The sequence below is a fragment of the Podarcis bocagei genome, assembly GCF_964188305.1.
Source record: "Podarcis bocagei genome assembly, chromosome: Z".
Classification (NCBI taxonomy): Eukaryota; Metazoa; Chordata; class Lepidosauria; order Squamata; family Lacertidae; genus Podarcis; species Podarcis bocagei.
Window position 1 is genome coordinate 14,827,394 of NC_138140.1, and position 22,103 is coordinate 14,849,496.

Here is a 22,103-nt window from a genome sequence, read left to right on the forward strand (position 1 = left end):
CATTGATTTTATCCTCCATTCTACCTCTTGCCCTAATAATGTTGAGTATTGAGTTTGCAGCACTTTAGATATTTGTTTCATCTTTTCATCCTCTGGGTTTATTATTAATTTTTCCTCACATTCTTTCAGTTGTTTCACTATTTCTTCCTTTTTTTAATTCTCTTAACTTCCTTCTATAACTATTCTGCTGAATCAAGAATCCCCTGAGGACCGCTTTACTTGCTTCCCAGACTATGTCAATTTTGGTTCCTTTGTTTAAATTCCATTCAAAATACTCTTTCAGGGTGTTTTTTGCTTTCTCAATAATCTCTTCGTTTTCTAATAGGTATTCGTTCATTCTCCACCTGTACTGTCCCAATGATCTACCTTTTATTTCCAAAATAATTGGGTTGTGATCGGAGAGTGTTCTAGGTTCTATCTCACATTTCCTTGTTCTTAATGATAACTCTCTTGAAATCCAAATCTGATCGATTCTGCCCCAACTCTGATGTGCATCTGAAAAGTGTGTAAATTGTTTTATTGTTGGGTTTTTGTACCTCCAAATATCAATCAGATCTAAATTTTCCTGTAAATCTTTAAAAGATTTTGGGAGTTTCCCTTGGTTCGTCTTTCTCTTTTTTTCACTCCTATCCATTTCAGGGTCGGGGACTCCATTTAGGTCTCCTAAAAGAATTAATTTGTGGCTCTCTAGTTCTAATAACATTTGTTCCAATTTTTTAAAGAATTCTGTTTTTTTTGTATTGGGGGCATAGACCGTTATTACATTAAATTTTTCTCCTTGATGATTAATTTGAACTCCCAGAATTCTTCCCTCTTCATCCTTGCATATTAGTGTCGGTTCCCATTTCTCTTTAACATAAACCACCAGTCCTCTTTTTTTACTGACATCAGAATTAATAAATTCCACCCCCAACTTTTTATTAATCAATACATGTTTATGTTTTTTAGCTATATGAGTCTCTTGGTAGCATATCACATCATAATTTTTGTTCCTCAAAACTTTCATTATTTTATTCCTTTTGGATTTTTCATTTACGCCATTTACATTCCAGGACAAAAACTTCAAAGACATTACTAAAACTAAGTTCTGGTTGCTCCTCTTTCTCTTCCTAACCTTCTTCCTCCGCTTCCTCCGCTTCTTCGCCGCTCTCTAGTCCCTCTTCATTCCCCCTCCCCCCGCCCTCTCCCTCCCTCCTCCCTCCCAACCTCCCTCCTTCCCCCCTCCCCCCTCCCACCCCACCTCCTTCTCTGTCTCTGGTATTGCCAAGTTCTTTCTCATATCTCCTCATAAATTTTTCCACTTCCTGTTGGTCTGTCAACTTGAATTTCTTATCCTTAAAGAAGAAAGCAATTCCTTCAGGAAATTCCCATCTGTATCGTATCCTGTTTCTTTTCAGGACTGCCACTATTTGTCTATATCCCTCCCTTTTGCGTAAAATTCTAACTGGGATTTCCTTCAGAACAATTATTGGCCTGCCACCAATTATTAGCTTTTTATGATAACTCGTTTTTAATATTAAATTCTTCATCTCAATTGAGTTAAATATTACTAAACAGTCTCCAAGAGGTCTTTTTGTCCTATTTTGGGCTATTCTCATTTTTATTCTGAAAGAGTTTTCAATTGTATATGCGACATCTTCCTCTTTCAGATCTAACCATTTTGCTAACTCTTTGATCATCTTTTCCTTTATGTTCTCATTTGTCTCTTCCTCTATTCCTCTAAATTTTAGATGTAATTGTTTCTGTCGCATTTCTGTCATAGCAATATTATCCCAGATTTGTTCTTGCGTTTTATTCACCTCTCTCATCTCTTCCTTTATTTTTTCAGTCTCTTTTTTCTGTTCTCTCATGTCTTTTTGCAGTTTTTTATTGGTTTCCTCAAATGCTTTGGATTTGACGGATAGTTCTTGAATTTTTATGGAGAGTTCTCCTACTGCTCCTTCTATCCTCCTATCTATCATCTCCTGCATTTCTTCTAGTTTACTTTCTAGATGGCTTTCATTTTGTTTAAACTCCTCTTTGATTTTAAGCCATAGAATATCAAGGTCTTTAATTTCCTCTTGTCTAGATGTCTTTCTATCCGTTGGGGTTCCTCCCCCCTTTTTCCCATTTTCCCCCAACATCTTAAACCTTATTTCCACTATATGTGTTGTCACTAGGTCTCTCCCCTTTAGGGGCTCACAATCTCCTTCTCTTCAGATAATCAAACTAAGCCTTCTTTAACATATATGTGGGTTTTTAACACTTAGGATGTTAAGGTGTCTTCTCAAGTTTATCTATGCTTTTTATCTCCTTCTGATCGATCCAATTTGATTTCTCCAAGCTTCAGCCACTTGCTGGCCTAATCCGTGTAAAGGAAGGTGTTGTAGATCTTGGTGATAACTCTCAAACCGGAGTACTTTGTCCCTTATTAGAGTAGTCCACTTAAACCAATAATAAACAAATGAGACTATTAAGCTTACTATATTAGGTGAAAGCTCCCCAGAGTCTATTAAGGTGAGAGTCAATAAATCTATTAGGCTATGAGACCATTTTAGATTAGCTGTTTAGCCAATGTTGTCGCGTTAAAAGTCTATTTTCCTTCCAGTCTAAAAGGCAAAGCCACTTTTAGGTTTTATAATCCATTTCTCTTTCCTCAGCAAATAACGAAAGGTCCACCAATCTGTCCATTGCCTTAGTCAAATGTAGGAAGAGGAGTATAGAAGTGAGGGGCAAGGGGGACAAAGCAGAGGAGGAGAAAGGTCCAGCAGGGTGGGCGAGGACGTCGGGTAGCAGCAAACAATAAATCCAACTAGGGAGGAAATGGGCGAGGGAAGCAGAACCCACGTGGGGGAGTCCCCTTAGCGTTTAGTACTCTTCGCTTTATTTAATTCCTCCACGGTTTCTCCCCCGGAGCTCCTATTAAAGTATCCTTATTTGTCCCTTTATCTCTATGCCGCCTTCGGTCCCCTTCTCCTAACTTTTAAGTCCAAAATTTCTCTACGGCTTTGTCCTCCGTAAAAAGAAACAGTGTATTTACAAAACATTAAAAAGGAAAAACCCATCCGACAAGCTTCTCATCCAACTGGCACCCTCTTTTGTCGCTTTATATCTTCTTTTTAGGCCAACTTTATGGCCAATAATTATTTCAAATTGTCAAAAATTGCTACAGCATTCACTACTCACTCAGTCCGGCCGTTTGTAGATATTGCCCTTTTAAACTGTCTGCGATATAATTGTCTGCGCCATTTTCTGCTCACCAACGGGTGTATTCCTTTTTGTAAATCCTTAATCATCCCGGGCTCTCTCAGTTTAGTTTCCACATTCTCTAAATACCTCAGCACACCACACACTGGAGAATCCCTTCTTATCTGACGAAGATTTATCGCCCTTCTCGGCAGAAGCAGGAGGCATTGCAGCACGGAGTCGGTGCTCTCCCTTTCTTGCGCTCGCGGCTCCACCCTGGGCGTCTTTCCACTGTTGTGAAAAAACTCCAAGCTGTGCAAAAGCCGCTCCCACGCTGCCGGGAAGCCTATCCCCCAGGGTTTCCCCCCTGGGATTTATGGGGGGGTGCAGTGCCCTTGCAACTCCCCCAAGCCTCCGAACTGCTCAGAAAGCCCCTTACGAGGCTCTCCACGCTTCCTCGCCGTCCGCGATCCAAACCGGAAGCCCCTCGTCTGGATCTGTGCTTTGTAACCACGTTTTTCCCCTGGTCTCCTAGATCTTTAACCACCACACCATAATGGACAGTTCACTGTCTCCTCTCTCAGCTGAACAGAGCCTCCATAAACCTGGGTGATTCCTGTTGAACAAATTTTGGCAACTACTGTATGATTAGTGTACTTGAAGCCAAGGTAGGATTTGCACTGACCATATTCCTTTTGATCATATTATGGAGGTTCATACACACACACACACACACACACACACACACACACAATGGAGGAAGGGAAAAACAACTCAGTCATGTGCCATTTTTCCATGTTTTTTTATTTATTAACAAAGCCAAAACAAACCAACTAACTGAGAAGCCTTGCTTTTAGAAAATGTAGAGCTGGCAAGGCCTCACTTTTACCACTTGCCTGGGGGTTAAAATGACTCTATAAAAACCACTGACCAGGTATTTTCCAACGTCAAAACAAGATCTCCAAACTTTGAAAAATGCCACCTGGTAGTGGCAGCGATAGCAGCACAAATGCATTTTAATAGAAAAACATTTTAGATGAGGCAAACACTGTTTACTTAGTGGTGATTACTGATCAAAGAAGAATCTACCACTCGTTAAAACTACAAGTCAACTGGAAGCCATAAAGAGATGGATTCTGCCATTGCCCACAGCTGATCTCAGCGGTTGCCCCTTGTCTTGCTATATAGAGAGCGCAGAACTGCCAAGTCAGTTCTCTCTATGTTAGCTAGATGCAGTCTGAGAAAAGACAGCTGCTTTATATTTAAAAACACACATCCTCCTAAGTCTATCCCGTCGTTACATAGTGGAGTGCATAAAAACACCAAAGTTACCCCCCTCCGGGTCTTTGAGAAAGCACCATATAACTGAGAGATAGAAGGGGGCAGGCTACCCCCCTGGTTGCCAGAAGATAATGGTGATGCTGGATTTTTTTGTACTAAAATGATTCTGGCTTTTAAAGCTAATGGGCACCCTTTACTTCTTTCCCTTAGCAGAGAGACAATATGCGGCAGAAGAGAAATTGCACACCATTCCACATGGCCCTTTCCTATCTCAAAATATTATGCAAAAGTCTTGCTGTAATGAAATGAATTTGCAGGGAGATAAATTTGACTTTGAAAAGCAGCCTTCTGGCCATCACTCCTGTGTCAAATTATATTGGGGTGGGGGTGGGGGAGAGAAATAGGGAACAATTTAAGCACAAAGACAATTTGCTTGCCCGTGGCAGACCCATTTTCTTTCCTAGAAAATTAAAAACCATGGCAGGCAAAGACTAGAGAGAACACCAAAAAAAAGGAGCACTTTTCCTTTTAACTTCTGGGGGAGATTTAGGTACTAACTGAAAGGAGAGAAACTAAAAACAGAAGGCAGTTTAAAACCACATATTTGTCACCTCTTGGAAGAGAATATGGAGCACTGAAGGGCATCCAAAGGGAACCTTGGAACCGGTCAAAAGTCCAGCTGGTGTGGGAGGGGCTTCCGGCCGCCTTAGTGGGGGCGGCTGCTGGACTCCAAGTGGGACCGTTTGCCGGGAGCTAGCAGGGGGCTGCTGTCTACTTGCTCAGGGAAGGGCCTCTTGGAGGAGCGTCCATGCCCGTTCATCGTCCCACGCTGCCACTTGCAGAGGTCACCATTAAGAATATCCTGGATATGCTGCACAATGAGGTTTATAGCAACTGCCGGAAGAAAGGCAAGAGGTGAGTGGAGGAATTAATTACGGGAAGGGGACAGAGGTCAGTGGCAAACTAAGCACAGGGTCTGGCATCTACATTATTGCTAATTATTACAAAGGAATCGAGGGGCAGGTGGTGGAAAATTCCAGCTAATAACCATCCTTTCAGAAGTCTGTGCATCTTCTTTGCCTGAAATGAATATACAAAATGAGCCTTCAGGAGCCTAGAACGGCAAAAATGCCTCTTACCCATGTTGTCCACTCCTCGAGGGATAATCACATCAGCGTATTTCTTGGTCTGGAGATAAGAAATACAACAACTGTGAGTCTATGAACAAACCACCAGAGCTGCCTCTAGTGCCCTCTAGGCATTGGTGGACTTTAACTCCCAGCATCCCTGAACGTGCCCATTCTGGCTCAGTCTGATGAGAGCTAGAGTCCCAACCACATCTAGAGAGTTCCAAGTGGGGGAAGGCTGCTCTGGAGACACCTGACCTCTGCCTTTAGGGCAGAAAGGGAGCAAGGAGGCTAAGTCCATGTGGACTTTGTGAAGACGTTTCCTCTTGTTACTGGTGTCATTTATGACAGAGGAATCTTCCTCAGATCAGATTACCGTTCCCTTCCGGGCAACCCTCCAAGAACCACATGCCAGTGATGGGTGGGACCGGAGGCAAAAGCAGATGGGGCAACTTATAAATTTTACCTTTGTAGAAACTAGCCTACTATACAAACACTGATGCACTCAACTCCAGCACCCAGAGAAGTGAGAGGCATCAGTGGAGTTCAGGGAAGCATTCCAGCCAGGGAAATACATGCTTTGCAGCAAGGGCTTTGAGAGATGTAGCCTGGGGGAGTGTTCGAAGGCCTGATACGTCTGCAAGGCTTACAGTTTCCCAGGGCTGGCTTTTCACAAGCTACTTTGGAGAACACACCCCACCAGCCCCAGCCACCACAGCCAACAACCAGGGAGGGATGGGAGCTGTAGTTCAGAACATCTGGATAGCATCAGGGGTTAGGGAAGGCTGTCAAAGAGGCGCAATTCTTTCTGGGATGCAAGAAGTCCCTCTGGGTTCCATTCCCAGGTGAGGCTTTGTCCCAGAAGAAAGCAGGGAACCACACAATTAAGCTCAGTGGAATAACACAATTTAGGACACAGAAAGCCCCAGATCAGCATCTCCAGCTAAAATAAATAACCAGAGAGCAGCTGATGGGGAAAATACCTCCTCTCTGCTTGAGACTCAGGAAAGCTGCTGTCAGAATAGACACTACTGAGCTAGATGACCTAACAGTCTGACCTGGTTTAAGGCCACTTCCTATATTCCTAACATGAAGGGGAGGGGGAAGAAACCATAGGTTTGATTCCAAGCCAATGTCTATGAAGCCTCTCTTGAGACAGCCAGAGAGATACTGCGAGGAGGAAATGCTCCTCCACCAGCCTTCCATGCTTCCGAAATAGGCTTGAGAGGGGGGGGGGGGATAAAAGATTCTGGTACCGGCAAACAGAACTCTTCGAAGGCAGGCTTGACAAACGTTGTGTACTGGGTCAGGATCTGCTCCAGGTCCCTTCCCCGCTTCATATCCCGGAGAACTACAGCCGGAGGAACCAAACAGGGCAGTTTAAAGAGACAAAAGAAAGTCTTTCTTCAAGCAGCACAGAATTACAACCACAGTTCAAGTCCACAAGATGTAGTAATGGCCAGCAACGTAGAATGCTTCAAAAGAGGACTGGACCAATTCAAGGGGAATAATAAGGCTACTGATGGCTACAATGTCTATGTTCTGTGTTCCAATGTTGGTGACAATATGCCTTGGCATATCAGTTGCTGGGAATCACAAGTGCTGTTGGTCTCAGGTCCTTCTTGTGGGCTTCCCATTATAGCTTCTGGTTAACCATTCTGAGTACAGGATGCTGGACTAGATGAACAAAATACCTGACCCAGAAGGGTTCTCCTTATGTTCTTAGTCCAGAACATCTGGAGGTTGGGGAAGATGTAGTGATGTCCTCCCCCTTAGATGGCTTCAAATTTGTGGAGGAGAGGCTATCAATGGTTACGAGTCACAATGTCTAGGTTCTACTTCCATGGTCTCCATTCTACTTCTCCCTAACATATTTAGAAAATTGCTTCCTGTATACCCAAGGGATGAGGAACCTGCAGCCCCCTGGATGTTGTGGGACTCCAACTCCCATCAGTCTCAGCCAGCATGGCCAAGGATCAGGGATGCCGGGAGTTGGAAGTCCAGCAACATCCAAAAGGCCATAGGTTTCCCCATCCCTGACTGAAGTAGCAGCATTCCTCTTCAATGCCTCTGTTTAGAAGCATAAGGATGCGGGTGGTGCTGTGGTCTAAATCACTGAGTTTCTTGGGCTTGCCAATCAGAAGGGTGGCAGTTCAAATCCATACAATGGGGTGAGCTCCCGTTGCTCTGTCCCAGCTCCTGCCCACCTAGCAGTTTGAAAGCACACCAGTGCAAGTAGATAAATAGGTACCACTGTGGCAGGAAGGTAAACAGTGTTTTCCTGCGCTCTGGTTTCCGTCACGGTGTTCCGTGGTGCCAGAAGCGGTTTAGTCCTGCTGGCCACATGACCCAGAAAGCCGTCTGTGGGAAAACGCCTGAAAGTGAGATGAGCACCGCAACCCCATAGTCGCCTTTGACTGGACTTAACCATCCAGGGGTCCTTTACCTTTTACCTTTACCTCTGAAGAAGCATTTCCTAATGAGAAAAGATATCTTTTTTTGATCAGGGCTGGGGAATCTGTGACCCTCCAGATGTTGCTGGACTCCAGCTCCCATCAGCCCCAGACAGCATGGCCAATGGTTTATGGGATAGTGGAGGCAACATCTAAAGAAGTTTCTGACCCCTGTGGTAAAAGTGTTTAAATAAATTCCAAGAAACCAGGGGTTACCTCTCCGGGAGAGCCTGACATCTGAGTCCGTATCAACGAAAAGACGGAGATGAAACATGTCCCGGATGTCTTGAGTATAGAATACCAGAATCCCCTCAAAAAGCACCACATCTGCAGGGTAGACCATAGTCGTCTCAGGCAGCCTGCCGTGGACATGACACAGAATGGCAAGATGTGGTTAAGAAAGGTCCCAGTGTGACTGTTCCAAATGCCCAGGGAGAACATCTGGAATGTCATGCTTCCTGTTTCAGCACTTTAGAATGCTTGAGGGGGCTGGGGATGTTTAGCCTGGAGAACAGGAGACTGAGAGGTGATAGGATAGCCATATTCAAAGAACTGAAGGGCTGTCACATGGAAGAGGGAGCAAGCTTGTTTTCGGCCGCTCCAGAGGGTAGGACCCAAACCAATGAATTCAAATGACCTTAGGAAGATCTTTCTGATGGTAAGAGCTGTTCGCCAGGGGAACAAGCTACGTCAGGACGTGGTCATCTTTCAGGGATTCTTTAGCTGCGATCCCTGCAATTGTAGAGGGTTGGACAAGATGACCCTTGGGGTCCTTTCCAACTCTACAATTCTAAGACCACATTTTGCCCCCCAAAACAGGAAATGCATACTGACCTGGAATGGGTCACAAAATCGTACGTTGGAACCTCAACCGTTTGGCCATCCACAATATTCTTCAACGTCATTTGCATTAATTCATTGTCAAAAGCATCTGTGCAATGCAAAAAAATAAGGGTGGCCAAACGAAACTGGATCAGCAGCAGAGGCAGTTTCAGATTTAAGATGCACTGAAGTCAGGCACTATGATGGTGGCACAAAAGCTGCTTCCACGCAGTCTGATCTCATGAACTGAGGACCCATGCAGGCGATGTGAATTACTGGTCCCGTATCACAGCAGCAACTAACAAATAGGGCTTTATTACCTGTTTGACAGGTGGGATGTGGAGGCAATTTCACCTACTCAAGGGGGCAAAAGCAGATTGCTCTGTGCAGTGCTAGCCCTGCTCAGAGAAGAACCACTGGCATGGATGGCCTTGACTTAGGTGCTTAAATTTCAGTGGGTCTGCTCTGAACAGGGCTTAGCTGGCCGCAACATAAAGCTATCTATAGACAGCATCTTCAAAGGCAAGTTTTTTTAAAAAAAAAAAATTAATACAGTAGTACCTCGGGTTAAGTACTTAATTCGTTCTGGAGGTCCGTTCTTAACCTGAAACTGTTCTTAACCTGAAGCACCACTTTAGCTAATGGGGCCTCCTCCTCCTGCTGCTGCTGTGCCGCTGGAACACGATTTCTGTTCTCATCCTGAAGCAAAGTTCTTAACCCGAGGTAATATTTCTGGGTTAGCGGAGTCTGTAACCTGAAGCGTATGTAACCTGAAGCGTATGTAACCCGAGGTACCACTGTAAATGAATGCTGGGTTTAATTTTTAAAAATATAGACAATATTTGTTCCCAAGATTCTCCAGATCACAGGCTGGAAAACACAAAGTGAGACTGCTGCTGGATGCCATGAGCATAAAATTGGGGGGCAGACGTCCACTCTGAGGGAGACCCTCTTTCCTATCCATAGGACTGCTAAGTCTACTGTCTAAAAATTACCCGGCTGCCCCACTGGGTATACCTGGGTGATCAAAGTTGTACTGTCCCTTCAGGGCTTTTGCCTTCTGCTCCGTTGTAAGCACTTTATAGAACCGATCCTGGCTGAGGATAACGACTTTCCGCTGACGGTGATCCACTTCATTTTGCCCCACCAACTCCATGATTTTCTCACACACTGTCGACTGCCCGGGAGGAGAATTTGGAACACATCAGAAAAACAAACCAACCTACGCATGTGGTTGAAATTTCTCAGCCTAACATACCTAAAACAATTAACATAGCACTGAAGTCCATGAAGGAAGAGGCAGATAAATTTAAACTGAACAGAAGGAGAAGACCCTAGAAGCCAGAAACCTTACAGTGTCTGCTTTACCATGCAAAGTAATGAGGGACTTGGGAGGATTTGGGGGGGAGAGAGTAGTGGTAGATCTACATTTTTGGGGCCTTGAAGCTTGAACTGTTATGGTGGCCCCTTCCTAACCAGCAAGAAGGTCTGGGTAACCATTGTTATCTTCTTCCGTGGGTTGTGCCACAACAGATCACAACAATTTTCAAAGAAATTCTAACTACTGCACCTCACATTTTGATTAAAATTGCTGTACTGGATTATCTTGCATATCAAAGTCACTGGTGTGAGTAATAATAATAATAAAAATCCTATGCCTTATTGTTTTCTAGTTATGGGGGGAGGAAATGAAAAATAGGGGAAATTTGGGGTGTCCTTTTTAAAGAAAAAAAGTAAGCTATGTGGACTAAACTCACTTCTGCACCCCCTCTGGGATTAGGAGCTCTGAAGATTAAGTTTCAATAGTTTCATTATAGATCATCTCTCCCTGGAGACCTAGAGATGTGAGGATACACTGCGCTGCCTCCTTTCTTTTAGCAAATGTTTTGTGCCACTGGGGAAGTGGTAATTCTGTATTGATTTGTTTTGGATGTTTGTATGTGATGCCAATAAAAGGTTTGATGATGAAGATAACAGATCAACATCTGCCCCTGGATGGTGGAGAGGGAATTATAGGCAAAAATACACCGTGGAGTAGGGGCTAAAAAGTGTCAGACTAGACCCTGGGAGAGATCAAGGCTCAAACCTCCCAGCCATGAAGCCCACCGAGTGACCTTGAGCCAGTTCCATAAGTGTCTCAGCCTAACACACCTCACGGGGTTGTTGTGAGTAGAAAATGGGGCGGCGGGGGGGGGGAGAAGAATACAAGTGACCCCCTTGGAGGAAAGATGAGATACAAATGTAAGAATAAATGCAATATAGGCATCACCATCATGATCCGGGACGTTTAAAGGTGTCAGGAGAGATACAGGGAAAATTCTCAGGGATTTGAAGCTTTTGAAAGAATCGCGCACAGGTTTTAACTGGTCCGCAGTGCAATGCAATGCAATCAGGAGAATTAACCCACATTCTGTTGCTTTGCTTGCAATATCGTTATTTTGTTGTTGCATTTTTATTTTGCACTCTGGCAGGGGCGCGGCGGCCCACGTAGCCAGGCAGCCCCCGCTTACCTACCTTGCCGCTGGCGGTGCCTCCGCTCACCCCGATCAGGAAAGGACGCGGATGCGGCCGCTCCGCCTCCCCGGCGCCCTGCAGGCTGCTGCTGCTACTGTTACTACTACCGCTGCACCCGATGCCATTGCTGCCCGTAGTGGCCATGGCTTGGGCATTGCAGAAAGGGCCGGCCCCGTCTCAGATGCCGCAGCTGCCACTGCCCCAGAACGCAAAGACTCCGTCTCCCAGCAACCACAGCGCGGCGGGGAGCGCTCCGTCGGCTCACGGGCGGGCCGCGGGGCAAGCTGGGAAACGAAGTTCTTTAGCCTCCTCCGGAGAGCTTGCGCAAAGTCTGTTGCGCACGAAGGCGGTAGTGACAAGAGGCGAGGCGGGGACGCCGGGGGCGGGGCTTTCGGGGTTAGGAGGCGGGGCTGAAGCTGGGAAGGAAGCGCAATAAAGTGCTGCAGCATAGGATTAAAAAAAAAGTTAAATACTTGGAAATCCGAGCAACTATAATCAACCAAATTTTGTTCATTGCGCTGCACCACACTTAAGGCTGAGTACACAGCATAGATTTAAAGTGCATTATTCACTACCACCACCAAGAATCCTGCGTACTGCAGTTTGTTATGGGTTTTGGGAATAGTAGTACTGTCAATGGATTATCTACAATTTCCAGGATTATTTGGGGGAAATTATGTACTTTAAATGTATGCCATGTAGACTTGTGACATCCAATAGACTAACAATTCATTTTAGCTTATGCAAATTATTTATTAAATTTCTATCACACAGCTACTTTCAAAAGGAGCCCAGGAGTGGCAGAAATACAATTAAAAATAAAATAAAATATATTTAAAACCATTTGTAACATCTAAAATAATCCCTCATCCTCCAGCAGCTTCAGGGTTAACTGAATATCTGAATAGGACTTGGCAGCAGAAAGTAAAACAGCTAACCCCAAATCACATTCGGAAGCTGGGGCAGCAGTGGCAGAGCAAGCAGAATTGGAATGGAGTAACCGTCCACTGGGACGCGGGTGGCGCTGTGGGTAAAACCTCAGCGCCTAGGGCTTGCCGATCGCATGGTCGGCGGTTTGAATCCCTGCGGCGGGGTGCGCTCCCGTTGCTCGGTCCCAGCTCCTGCCCACCTAGCAGTTCGAAAGCACCCCTAAGTGCAAGTAGATAAATAGGCACCGCTTTATAGCGGGAAGGTAAACGGCGTTTCTGTGCGCTGCACTGGTGCTGGCTCGCCAGAGCAGCTTCATCACGCTGGCCAAGTGACCCGGAAGTGTCTTCGAACAGCGCTGGCTCCCGGCCTCTTAAGTGAGATGGGCGCACAACCCTAGAGTTGGTCACGACTGGCCCATACGGGCAGGGGTACCTTTACCCTTACCTTTATCCGTCCACTGAGCGCTGGACAAACGCCCTTTCACCATGATGATAGGACTGGAAGCGCCTGCACCTGTGAAACAACTTAAGATGTGGAAGGCGTAGCCAAATGGCAAGCTGTGCCTCCAGGCAACACCCAGTAGTGCAGGATCTTAGAGCGTCAGAGGAGGAAGTGGTGCTGGCCAGAGGGTGCATAACAGTGCCCTAGAGCTTAGGTGAAGGGAACATAGTTCCGCGTGGCACCTATGGGCAGATTGCAAGGGGAAGGAAAGGTGCTGCTACATAATATCAGTGCAGAGGATGTGGTGCTTCTGGGTGGCCAGTGCATAGCCCAGCTGATTTGTGAAAAACTGGGCACACCAGCCATCCAACAGGTAGCAGAGCCAGGGCTGCCCACCAACCCCTGGTGCCAACTCTAGGGGCCCCGTGGGCTTGTGTACCCACAAAAATGTTGCTGTGAGTGCCCAGCCTCTGCCCTGCTGCTGCTGCCACCTGCCACCTTACCTCTGGCGCTGTGGTGATGACTGGGCTGAAGCCTGTGCCTCCATTGTGGGGCCTCTGTTGAGGCCTGCTGCAGCCATGGATGTGGTTCTGGGGTGGTTCCATAGTGGGCCTCAATAGAGGCTCCACAGCAGAGGCCCTGGCCCAGTTGCTATTGCATTGCTGGAGCACGCTTGTGCACTGCGCATCATGATGTGGCAATGTGACGTCACACTGACATGACGGTGTGGTGCGTGCAGAGTACCCACAGTGTGGGGCCGAAGTCAGTGCACCTGCTACTAACAGAAGGGGTAAAGTTTTTGGATCCACAAACTGTGAGTTAACACCAGGACAGAAGGTATGGGTTGTTTATCCCAATCAACTCAACCAACCTGATGATCAGCCGGAGGTACTTACTGGGTGGTAATAACTAACACCATTTGCCCAATTCATCTGTGTACAGCTTAAGTAAGGTGCAGGAATAACAGGATTCTTGGCCTGCTTAGAGGAAGCATAACACACTACCTGTGTCATACAGTCCTTTATCTTGTGTGTATTATGTTCACCATATTGTATATAACCAATTTTGGCTTTTTTTAATGCAAGCAGGTCATGGAAAAGGGAAACAAGCAATTGATGGAAGCAACCTGATAAACTCTTCTGTGCATGAGCAGCAAGTTCCTTTCTAGAACTGAAGAATGATGTGACAGAGAACTGGAAACAGTCCTATTCCAAAGTGCAAGCTGTTATTGGGGGGGCTGAGCGAGCAGAGCAATTAGCAAGATATGAAGGGAAAATAGCGTAAAGCCAAGGGGTGGAATGTGGTGGAAATGCAGAACAATTGCAAATGAGGTGGTGTAGGTGGCCTTGCGCAATTCACCCTTTGTCTAATGCAGACTCCTGCTGACTTCATTGCTTGCACAAGCGCTTCTGTTCTCGGAGATGGCCCAGCTGTGTGTTGATTGCTTTGCTGGCCTAGATCATGGGTAGGCAAACTTAAGGCCCAGGGGCTGGATCCAGCCCAATCGCCTTCTGAATCCGGCCAGTGGACGGCCTGGGAATCAGCGTGTTTTTATATGAGTAGAATGTGTCCTTTTATTCAAAATGCATCTCTGGGTAATTTGTGGGGCATAGGAATTCATTTTTATTTTCAAAATATAGTCTGGCCCCCCACAAGGTCTGAGGGACAGTGGACCGCCCCCCTGCTGAAAAAGTTTGCCTACGCCTGGCCTAGATCATGGGATACCCCATGTCAGATGAAGGTAAGAGAAAGGGGAGCTTTGCTGCAGTTCTAAACTGCTGATATGTGCTGCATAGCCTGGCCAGACAGAGATATACAGTGGTACCTCAGGTTACATACGCTTCAAGTTACAGACTCCGCTAACCCAAAAATATTACCTCAGGTTAAGAACTTTGCTTCAGGATGAGAAGAGAAATCGTGCTCCGGCGGCGCAGCGGCAGCGGGAGGCCCCATTAGCTAAAGTGGTGCTTCAGGTTAAGAACAGTTTCAGGTCAAGTACGGACCTCCGGAACAAATTAAGTACTTAACCTGAGGTACCACTGTACCATAATTTTCTGCCCATAAGACGCCCCCATGTATAAGACTATTTTTGCGGGCTCAAATTTAAGAAAATGGGGGGAGATGGCACAGTGTCTTTGAGCTTTTTTTGGGGGGGGGGTTACCCAGGGTTGTTGAGCTTTCTAAAGGGGGGGATTGCTGAAAATCGCTCACCCACGTGTCCAAAACTCCGCCTCTTGTCAGAAGCGGCCTATTGCCCGCCCAATTGCCGCAGCGACAGCCAATCAACATCAGCCATTGACGCAGCAACCAATAACACACCCAATAGCTGTTGAAAGCCATGGCAGCAACCAATCAAACGTCTACCCTATGCACTATCCATGTATAAGAAATAAACTCGTCTTATACACAGAAAAGTACAGTACTTTGCTGCTACATCCCTGGGGCTTTCTGAAGCTGAAAGGAGGGCTTCTGCCATTTGTATCCTTGTGTAAAGCAGGGTCTGGTATTCTTGTGTCCAGATCCTTTGGCCTTTGGCAAAACAGAAAGGTAGCTCTGTTTTTGATACAAATGTCTGGGCACATTTTTGCCTCCACAAAGGGAATGGCTTCCACATGAAGCGTGTGTGGTCCCAACATGGGATGACCTTCTTTGAAGAACCTTTGTAGCTCCCTGGTAGAGCACCTGCCTTGCAAGCAGAAAGTCCCAGCATCTACCCCCAGCATCTCCAGGTAGGGCTGCAAGACCTCAAGAGGGCCCACCAGCCTCTGGCCCATCTGTTCTGTGAGTCACCATTTAAATACTGCAGAATGCCACAGAGTAGCACTATACTACGTGCCCTTGGGCACTGTGGGAAATAAAAAAATCAGCTCCTGGACATCACTGGGGGGCAGTGTTGCTGTCACCGCCATGCAGATGCCTAACGATGGCTCAGACCGGAAGGAACTTTAGGAACCCAAATCAGACTATTGGAGCATCCAGCTCAGTACTGTCTACAATATCTGGGAGAGGCTTTCAGGCAGGGGGTCTCTTCTATTCCTTCTTGGAGATGCCAGAGGTTGGACCTGGGACCTTCTGTATGAAAAACATGCACAATGCCACTTAGTTGTGGTCTACTTCCAAAGATGAAGTAATATTCTAGTCTCTGTGGTCCCGAAGAGCTGGTTTTAAGTAGGGACCTGGAAAGCTGGCCTTATTCTGAACCAGACTATTGGTCCATCCAGTGCAATATAGTCTACACTGACTGGCAGTGGCTCTCCAGGGTTTTAGGCAGGGGGACTTATCCCAGTCCTGTTTGAAGCTGTTGGGGATTGAACTTAGGACCTTCTGCTTGCAAAGCAGATGCTTACACCAGTGAGCTACAGCCCTCAAACCTTACTCAGGGACATACTGATTCTGAATCTGGCCATGGCAATTCGCCTACCACCTGGTTCTCTGGCGTGGGATTTCCCACTGTGGATCGCCCCACCTTCCCCCCATCACCCACCAGGCTAATGGCCCAAACAGGCCAACCAACAGGAACCAGGAAGAGAGACATGGTAGACAAGCAGGAAACCAGACCAATGGGAGAAACTGGATTTGATTGTCACTTTAATCTTGGCTGACCAAGGCATGCACTGTAAAATAGGCTGATATTCAAGGCTGGGTTCTTTAACCACATTTATTGTCACTTGTTTGAGTGTCTCCCTCGCCCCTTTCTCTTTAATATATAAAAAAGTAACAGGTTTGGACATTTTTACAATCAGGATTCAGGGTGGGTGGGGTAAACCATAAATATACACCATCAGACCGAGGGAGGCTGGTTGGCAGAACACCAAAGTCAAGGAAATTTTTCAGCAAGCTTGAAAATGCAAGGAATGCCTCATCTTTTTTGAAGCACAGAGTCACAACTTGAACTGGGGAAAAAACCCCACCACCTCTTCCTCCCTTTGCCCCCAATGCCTTCGCCCCCACCCCAATTTAACTAAAACCCCATCCCTGCCAAGGGAATGACTGTGAGAGCACCACAGTAATTGTGCTGAAATTAACACAAACCAACAGTCGGATTCTGAAGCTGGGTATTTTTTTTGCAGTAAATGCAATTTTTATGGGTTCAAATTCCAGCACATATTTTTCTTTAAAAAGCTCCAATGCCTAGGGTTAACAATCATTTAAAACTCTCACCTGTCTACCCGCCCACCCAATTCTGAACGGAGCAAGGGTTAGAGGAAAGTCTGGAAGCCTTTGGTCTACAAATCCCATTACCCACCACCACCATGTAACCCCAAGCTGGCTACAGGGGCGGATGGGAATTGTGGACTGACAACCTCTAGCAGGCTAGACTACAACCGGTGGGGCATACTTGGCTCTATCCACTTACTCTTGAACCAAGACACAGGGGCAAAGGCTCACCCAACCCTTCGCTCCCCAATGTGAAGTGCAATTAGGTGACTAATAGTATCATTCTGAAGCTGCCAGGGTATGAAAGCTGCAGATTCTGGTGAGAGCCAGAACCCCTCCAAAGGCGGTAGAAATGTAAAGACCTTTTTAGGTCCACCTTAGCTGCAAGACTGAGGGCAAATACAAAACATCCAATATTTTCTCAGGGGGGAGTCCTTCACCAAACTCTTCTCACTCCAACCCCAGACCTCCTGATGTCACTGGCAACTTGCACAGGAGGTTCACCCACGCATGCCCATCTGTGGCAAGTTGAAATGAAAGACACACACAAGGGTATAAACGGCAACATATTGCCTGCTGCAAAACACCCTTTAAATTAATAAAACAAAATAAAGTAAGATGAGCTGCACAGTATTACGCTGGAAGATTCTGCAGAGAAGGTTGGGGCCAGGTGAGTAGTCTGCTTCTGCGCAGTGGATTTCCTCCTCCCAATTTTATTCACAGGACAAGGAAAGAGATAGAAGCCTCTGCCTCAATAGATAACAAAGCCATTGGCTACAGTTAACAAACTGAAAAGCAAGTGTCATTCCCAAATCCTGGGCAGGCAAGTAAGGAGTCCACATCTTGAGCCCAACTTTCAACAAATTGCTTTCAAGATTATTTGGCATCAAGAAAAAAACACTGCTCTGTTTAGACCCCCTTATATTATATTAAAAAAGAGAGAACGTGAGCTGGTTTGGATTTAACAATCCTAATTTGCTAAACCAGCAGTGCATTGTGGTTTCTTTAAACTAGGCTTGGGGAACTTTTGGCCCTGCAGATGTTGCTGAACTACAGTTCCCCTCATCACTGGCCACACTTGCTGGAGCTGATGAGAATTGTCTTCAGCAACATCAGGAGACCCCAAAGTTCCCCATGCCTGCTTCAAAACCCAAAGCTTCCTGTTGACTCCAAAATGTTGTGATTTAATCCTTGGGCTCCAAATTTGATGTAAAAAACCAGGATCAAATCCTGGCCACAGTAATATTCCAGCTGCAACAAGAAACTCTGTTCTAAAATAACCATGATGGAAGGGTCAAAGGCACAGGAGTGAGAAGGGGGCACAACACTCATTGCCGGGCCAGTAAAGTTTTATTAAACCAGGATCATTATCTCTGAGCTGGCTCCCATATCAGCCGCAGCTCCTGTGAAGGTGACCTGTAGCCAAGGAGATGCTTGCTTGTTGCTCAGACCAAGGACCCAGTGTGACCTGGAAGCTGTTTTATGTAAGGTGAAGACGCTGGACTGAGGTGGTTGATTTCAGGTGCCACAGTGGGTTAGCAGATTGAGATGGACAGATATGACTCATTTGGGGAAGAGAAATCCATTGGGAAGTTCTTCTACAGAAGCATCAATGAAATAAATGGAAGATGCGAAAGAGTGTTCTGATGGAGGTCTCTCCAACCCACTTAATTTGAGGCAGCTTTTCAAATGTTTTGCCCCAATTGGATGGTGCAACAGCTCCTCACAGATGTGCCCTCCCACCCCAAGTTCTCACTTTGGTTTTTGACACCACCCCCATCTCAGCCTGATGCTTCCAGACAGTATTTTGTTTGCTTTGTTTTCCTTTACGCATTGCTTAGCACTTTGAAGTTTCTTCTTAAAAACCCCATGGGCCACTCAGTCATGCATCCAAAGAAAAAGGAAAGGAAACTGATGATGTTGCCTAGAGGTTCGTATTTACAGACGGTCTCATTTTCTACATGTTTACTGCATTAACAGCTAGTACCATCGCTACAATAAGGGCCCCCATAGCGAGTACAAGGGGGTGGATGTCACAGAACCTCAACAATTCCAGATTTCCTGAGTCAAATAAGAGTAAAGAGATTCCAGGTGAATTTGGGGAAGATCCAGGTGAATTTGGGGAAGATCCAGGTGGATTTGGAGAAGATCCAGGTGAATTTGGAGAAGATCCAGCTGAGTTTGGGGAAGATCCAGCTGAGTTTGGGGAAGAGCCAGGTGAATTTGGAGAAGATCCAGCTGAGTTTGGGGAAGATCCAGGTGAGTTTGGGGAAGATCCAGGTGAGTTTGGGGAAGATCCAGGTGAGTTTGGGGAAGTTCCAGGTGAATTTTGAGAAGATCCAGGTGAATTTGAAGAAGATCCAGGTGAGTTTGGGGAAGATCCAGGTGAATTTGGAGAAGATCTAGGTGAATTTGGAGAAGATCCAGGTGAGTTTGGGGAAGATGCAGGTGAATTTGGAGAAGATCCAGGTGAATTTGGAGAAGATCCAGGTGAGTTTGGGGAAGATCCAGGTGAGTTTGGCGAAGATCCAGGTGAGTTTGGGGAAGATCCAGGTGAATTTTGAGAAGATCCAGGTGAGTTTGGGGAAGATCCAGGTGAATTTGGAGAAGATCCAGGTGAGTTTGGAGAAGATCCAGGTGAATTTGGAGAAGATCCAGGTGAGTTTGGAGAAGATCTAGGTGAATTTGGGGAAGATCCAGGTGAATTTGGAGAAGATCTAGGTGAATTTGGAGAAGATCCAGGTGAATTTGGAGAATATCCAGGTGAGTTTGGGGAAGATCCAGGTGAATTTGGAGAATATCCAGGTGAGTTTGGGGAAGATCCAGGTGAATTTGGAGAAGATCCAGGTGAATTTGGCGAATATCCAGGTGAGTTTGGGGAAGATCCAGGTGAATTTAGAGAAGATCCAGGTGAATTTGGAGAAGATCTAGGTGAATTTGGAGGAGATCCAGCTGAGTTTGGGGAAGATCCAGGTGAATTTGGAGAAGATCCAGGTGAATTTGGGGAAGCGGTGACAGTGGTGGACATACTGTCCAGAGGGCAGCTGCCCATCTTGTTCCTTTTCCACATTGGCGATGGGGGCCATTTGACTGATTAAATATCCCTGTAAACATGTAAGACTTTGCAAGGGTAGAATGTTACTTCACTCTTTTTTCCTTTTTCCTTTTCCTCCCAGTGTCTGTGGGTGGGGAAGTATTGTGAAAAATGGTTCTCCTCGGTTATGACCTTGATGGCAACCCATTTTTCATCCCTCACACATGCTAAATGCCCATTGGGTGAGACCATGGGCACGTCAATACATGGCTCAACGCAATATGCAGCAACTTCGCTTCCCTCTCGTCGTGTTGCAGTGCGAGGAGCGCAAGAAAAAAAAAGTTCAGATTTGGCAAAAGTGGGAACACTCTGGCACTAAAAACAAACAAACCCTGACCCCTTTTCCTGTGTGCTCCCTTTTCAGGAAGAAAAGCTCATCTATGGCACTGAGGAAGGAGAGCAGGACGCTGCTTTGGTGACTCTCCCCTGCGGCCTGATGGGAAGGGAGCCCACAGCTGCCGCTGAGACAACTCAACCCCTGGGCTGGGCCCAGGAGGGGAGGAGGTGGGGGAATGTGGCCCGGTCACAGGTCCAAGTCTCATAGCTGCCGTCTGTGCAGGCGCCCAGTGATCCTTTTGCCCATGGCCTTCATTAGCTTCCCCTCTAGGTTTTCTCCTCCCTGTCTGTCTTCCGCCTTGTGATGTTTCGAGGCTTGATTTTGAGCGAAAGTTCCCACAAGGCCTCCTCCGCCAGGTGGTCGCTGAAGTCATTGAAAAATGAGATGATGTCATCATTCCGTTTGATGTCGTAATGCCTGCAGCAATGAGAGAGAGAGAGAGATGTTTTATAACAGAAAATGCCGCTTTATTCAGGACTGCCCCCTAGCTGGAAGCCAAAAGAATGCAATGTTCAATTCACTGCCTCCCCACCCCAAAAGGCAAGGCTCACTGATATAACCAGAACATAAAAATTCTGCAAGCCAAGCATCCAAAATCCTGTGCTGAGAAAAGTCAGATACTGTGGTCTGTATAAATTGGACAGATTCACCTAATTCCCCTCCTTCACTATCTTCCTTGCCTGCTTCTGAGGGTGCAGTAAATGTTTCCAAATGGTTAGGCTAAAATAAAAAGCTGGTTGGTTCTCTGCCTGCCCAGCGGTATCCGTTACAAGGCTACTATAGACGTAATCCCGTAAATGTGTACAACACGACAAGCAGCCCGGTGCATGGGGAACGAGGCGCCCCTCACACATCAAGAGGTATTTCCTGTCTTCCAATATACATGCAGGTCCTGCTTATCAGCCACAATGCATTTCCTGAAAATTGTTAGACAAGTGCTTGCATAACAAGTCCATGATTTCCATTGATTCTTATGGGAACATTTCTAATCCATGATCTCTCTCTCCCCACTCCCACCACGGCTTCTTCCTTAAATGGCTGCAGTCAACCAGCAAAGAGACAAAAGAAAAACTCTCCTGCTGTCTGATTTGTCCAACCTCTCTCCCTGTCTCCATGGCTTTTGCCTGAAAATGGCTGTTGGTGACCAGCAGCAAAGTTGTTGCTAATAGTTTCTGGCTTTAATCGAGTGGACAGTGAAGTGAAGTGTAACTCTCCACCCCCCACCCTTTCATAAAGTGCCAGTCTAGACAAGTTTCTTGCTCTTTGCTATAGTCACACATCGCATGCTCCTAGTCCTCAAGTGTTCATAGGTGTGCACAATGCAAGAGAGCAGTGGGTACCACTTACACTTGCTGGAAGCACCTCATGCTGTCCAGGATGTTGAACTGCTGCCAGCGCTTGGAGAAGTTGACTTTGCCATCAATGTAGTCCGGATTCCCCAAGTGGACAAAGGTCAAGTCTTGCAGTATGAGACCTCTGGAGAGAAAGAGGTGTGAAAGTGGAAGATGAAGGCCTTCTGTTATGGTTTGAAATGACAAGTGTGTTCACATAGGTCTATTAATATCTCTGGGTCCAAACCAGAGGGCAGGACTTCAGTTACAGGAGGGTAGATTCCTGGTGAACACCAGGAGAAATGTCTTGATGGGAAGAGCAGTTTTAAAAGGGAACTGTTGACCTAAAGCAGGCGTGGGGAGCCTTTGGCCCTCTGGATGTTGCTAAACTACAACACCCATGATCCCTGGCCATGCTTACTCAGTCTGATGGGATCTCTGCTCCTGACC

The 22,103-nt window shown here is 46.3% G+C and overlaps 3 protein-coding genes across 10 annotated transcripts in view; 1 reads left to right on the top strand and 2 right to left on the bottom strand.

Annotated features, from left to right (window-relative positions):
* Window positions 1–3,951: 3,951 nt before the first annotated feature.
* Window positions 3,952–11,583, bottom strand: UCK1 (uridine-cytidine kinase 1). Its single transcript, XM_081179103.1, has 7 exons — window positions 11,363–11,583; window positions 9,866–10,025; window positions 8,861–8,957; window positions 8,243–8,385; window positions 6,830–6,924; window positions 5,586–5,634; window positions 3,952–5,340 (listed from the first exon to the last, which is right to left on the bottom strand). Exons 1-7 carry the CDS (start codon window positions 11,504–11,506, stop codon window positions 5,153–5,155), a joined length of 876 nt encoding a protein of 291 aa, XP_081035229.1. The 5' UTR covers window positions 11,507–11,583; the 3' UTR covers window positions 3,952–5,152.
* A 7,322-nt stretch (window positions 11,584–18,905) lies between these two features.
* LOC308578745 (uncharacterized protein) lies at window positions 18,906–20,307 on the top strand. Its single transcript, XM_081179277.1, has 5 exons — window positions 18,906–19,045; window positions 19,109–19,276; window positions 19,319–19,549; window positions 19,613–19,780; window positions 19,844–20,307. The coding sequence occupies exons 3-5, from the start codon at window positions 19,334–19,336 to the stop codon at window positions 19,904–19,906; spliced, it is 447 nt and encodes a 148-aa protein (XP_081035403.1). The 5' UTR covers window positions 18,906–19,045; window positions 19,109–19,276; window positions 19,319–19,333; the 3' UTR covers window positions 19,907–20,307.
* The window catches only part of RAPGEF1 (Rap guanine nucleotide exchange factor 1), a 107,696-nt gene continuing 105,310 nt past the window's right edge, over window positions 19,718–22,103 (bottom strand). For 7 of the 8 annotated variants that reach the window (XM_081179181.1, XM_081179183.1, XM_081179180.1 and 4 more), the window contains 2 exons: window positions 21,670–21,798; window positions 19,718–20,739 (listed from right to left, as the gene is read on the bottom strand). In XM_081179181.1, the coding sequence (XP_081035307.1) occupies window positions 20,589–20,739; window positions 21,670–21,798 (280 nt within the window). In that variant the 3' untranslated portion in view covers window positions 19,718–20,588. Of the gene's footprint in view, window positions 20,740–21,669; window positions 21,799–22,103 lie in introns of those variants that run through there. The other variant, XR_014004072.1, reaches the window with a different exon arrangement.

Coding starts and splice junctions, on each gene's coding strand:
- LOC308578745 (XM_081179277.1), top strand. CDS start 19,334: ATGCAGGTGAATTTGGAGAAGATCCAGGTGAATTTGGAGAAGATCCAG. Junction 19,550..19,612: donor TGAATTTGGAGAAGATCCAG/GTGAGTTTGGAG, acceptor GAGAAGATCTAG/GTGAATTTGGAGAAGATCCA. Junction 19,781..19,843: donor TGAGTTTGGGGAAGATCCAG/GTGAATTTAGAG, acceptor GAGGAGATCCAG/CTGAGTTTGGGGAAGATCCA.
- UCK1 (XM_081179103.1), bottom strand. CDS start 11,506: ATGGCCACTACGGGCAGCAATGGCATCGGGTGCAGCGGTAGTAGTAAC. Junction 8,958..9,865: donor GTACAACTTTGATCACCCAG/GTATACCCAGTG, acceptor TGCATTGCACAG/ATGCTTTTGACAATGAATTA. Junction 5,341..5,585: donor TCGAGGAGTGGACAACATGG/GTAAGAGGCATT, acceptor TTCTTCCGGCAG/TTGCTATAAACCTCATTGTG.